The 2,719-nt window shown below is 39.9% G+C and overlaps 1 protein-coding gene across 1 annotated transcript; it reads left to right on the plus strand.

The window, feature by feature from the left end:
• Positions 1–766: 766 nt before the first annotated feature.
• On the plus strand, positions 767–2,264 carry LOC698056 (DDB1- and CUL4-associated factor 13). The gene has a single exon (XM_002806304.4). It carries the CDS (start codon positions 832–834, stop codon positions 2,167–2,169), a length of 1,338 nt encoding a protein of 445 aa, XP_002806350.3. The 5' UTR covers positions 767–831; the 3' UTR covers positions 2,170–2,264.
• Positions 2,265–2,719: the final 455 nt, after the last annotated feature.

Genomic DNA, 2,719 nt, shown 5'->3' on the forward strand with positions numbered 1-2,719 from the left:
AACAAGTCCAACTCAAACATTAAGCTTCTATTTTTTTTAAGCAACAGAAAACAAACATTACTTCAACCCTGTTGGTTATGTTCCTAAACCCCTTTGCAACTACACTGTAAGTATAAATTGTACCAATAGAAAATATGTGTCGGGGGAAAATATAATTTGGTACCAGTTAAGAATATCAGGCCTAGCCAACCTCAATGCCCCAATCTCCAAAATATAAACTGTCACTTCTGTACAGTGAGGCCCTCTCCAGACACTTATCCTGATGTAACTCCTTGGCAAAATTGCAAGGTTATGAATTCCCCTAACAATTGCCTACAGATTCTCATGTTCAGCAACCCCAAATCTCAGATTTTTCTAGACTCTCAATGTTTTCAGTTATTCTGGGAAAACAAAATCCACCCAAATGCAAACTATAATATCCAAGCCTTACAGCCTCTTAGAACTGCTACTCTAGCTGCTTCATACTTCTTCTTCAGGTCAGAAGGGCAAAACACACTTCGTTTCTTCACTCTAAGTTTAATATCTTGCCTTAAATCCGAGGAAGCATTCTTCCTCTGCGAAACAAATGATGTTTTTGGGATCTCTGTAAATTATAACCTTGAAGTTCATTCCTCCTTGCTTTGGTGATTGGTAATTTAGAAATTACAGTTACAAACAAGGTCATCAAGGATAAAATATTGTTTAGGCATCTGGTTTTTAGAAATTGTTCTAATTGGTTATCTTTGCAGAAAATCCGAGTGAGGGAAGTTTTTACTGAAAAGTCTTGGTAGGCGGCGGTGGGCGGAACTCGTACCGGAGAGCTCATGGAGTCCGGCCGTAGGAGCAAGCAAGATGAAGGTGAAGATGCTGAGCCGGAATCCGGACAATTATGTCCGCGAAACCAAGTTGGACTTACAGAGAGTTCCGAGAAACTATGATCCTACTTTACATCCTTTTGAGGTCCCACGAGAATATGTAAGAGCTTTAAATGCTACCAAACTGGAACGAGTATTTGCAAAACCATTCCTTGCGTCTCTGGATGGTCACCGTGATGGAGTCAATTGCTTGGCAAAGCATCCAAAGAACCTGGCTACTATCCTTTCTGGGGCATGCGATGGAGAGGTTAGAATTTGGAACCTGACTCAGCGGAATTGTATCCGTACAATACAAGCACATGAAGGCTTTGTACGAGGAATATGTACTCGCTTTTGTGGGACTTCTTTTTTCACTGTTGGTGATGACAAAACTGTGAAGCAGTGGAAAATGGATGGGCCAGGCTATGGAGAGGAGGAAGAGCCATTACATACGATATTAGGAAAGACAGTCTATACTGGGATTGATCATCACTGGAAAGAAGCTGTTTTTGCCACATGTGGACAGCAAGTAGACATTTGGGATGAACAAAGAACTAATCCTATATGTTCAATGACCTGGGGATTTGACAGTATAAGTAGTGTTAAATTTAACCCAGTTGAGACTTTTCTCTTGGGAAGTTGTGCATCTGACAGGAATATAGTACTGTACGATATGAGGCAAGCTACTCCTTTGAAAAAGGTTATCTTAGATATGAGAACAAATACAATCTGTTGGAACCCTATGGAAGCTTTCATTTTTACAGCAGCAAATGAAGATTATAACTTATATACTTTTGATATGCGTGCACTGGACACTCCTGTAATGGTCCATATGGATCATGTATCTGCCGTGCTTGATGTGGATTACTCTCCCACTGGGAAGGAGTTTGTGTCTGCTAGTTTCAATAAATCTATTCGAATCTTTCCTGTAGACAAAAGTCGAAGCAGGGAGGTATATCACACAAAGAGAATGCAGCATGTTATCTGTGTAAAATGGACTTCGGACAGCAAGTATATTATGTGTGGATCTGATGAAATGAACATTCGCCTGTGGAAAGCTAATGCTTCTGAAAAATTGGGTGTGCTTACATCACGAGAAAAAGCAGCCAAAGATTATAACCAGAAATTGAAGGAAAAATTTCAGCATTATCCTCATATAAAACGTATAGCTCGTCATCGACATCTACCAAAATATATCTACAGCCAGATTCAGGAACAGCGCATCATGAAAGAAGCTCGTCGACGAAAGGAAGTGAATCGTATTAAACACAGCAAACCTGGATCTGTGCCAATTGTGTCAGAGAAGAAGAAACATATAGTGGCAGTTGTAAAATAATTGGTATTCCTAACAATCCTGAAGTATAATTATTTGTTACTTTTGATTTGAGAACTCTACAAATAAAAGTGCTGGTACTAGAAAAAAAAAAAAAAGTCTTCCAGCCAACTGAACTAGAACTTGTACACTAGTTTACTTAGCCCTAGACATCCAAATTGTTCCTTCCAGTCAATTCCTCCCAATCCCACTTTACAGTTCTAGCAGAGAAAACCGAGCAATACATTTGATTGCCCTAGGGATTGCCGTTGGATTAAGTATGGGAATAATAGGTATGGGCCTCACAGCCCATACTTATATACCCTCTCAATGGAACTCCCCACCAACTTCAAACATATCTCGGACACCCAGGAAGTCCTCCAAAATCAGGCCAACTTACTAGCACAAATTGTTCTCCAAAATGGCTATGGCATAAATCTGCTTATAGCAGCCCAAAGGGGTATTTGTTTGGTCCTTGAAGGGGAATGTTGTGTTTATGTTAATCAATCGGGAATAGTGCGGAACCATGTCAAAAAAGCTCAGGGAGCAAGCTGCTGAAATAGGAAAAAAAAAA

The sequence above is a fragment of the Macaca mulatta genome, chromosome X, assembly GCF_049350105.2.
Source record: "Macaca mulatta isolate MMU2019108-1 chromosome X, T2T-MMU8v2.0, whole genome shotgun sequence".
In the NCBI taxonomy this organism is placed as follows: Eukaryota; Metazoa; Chordata; class Mammalia; order Primates; family Cercopithecidae; genus Macaca; species Macaca mulatta.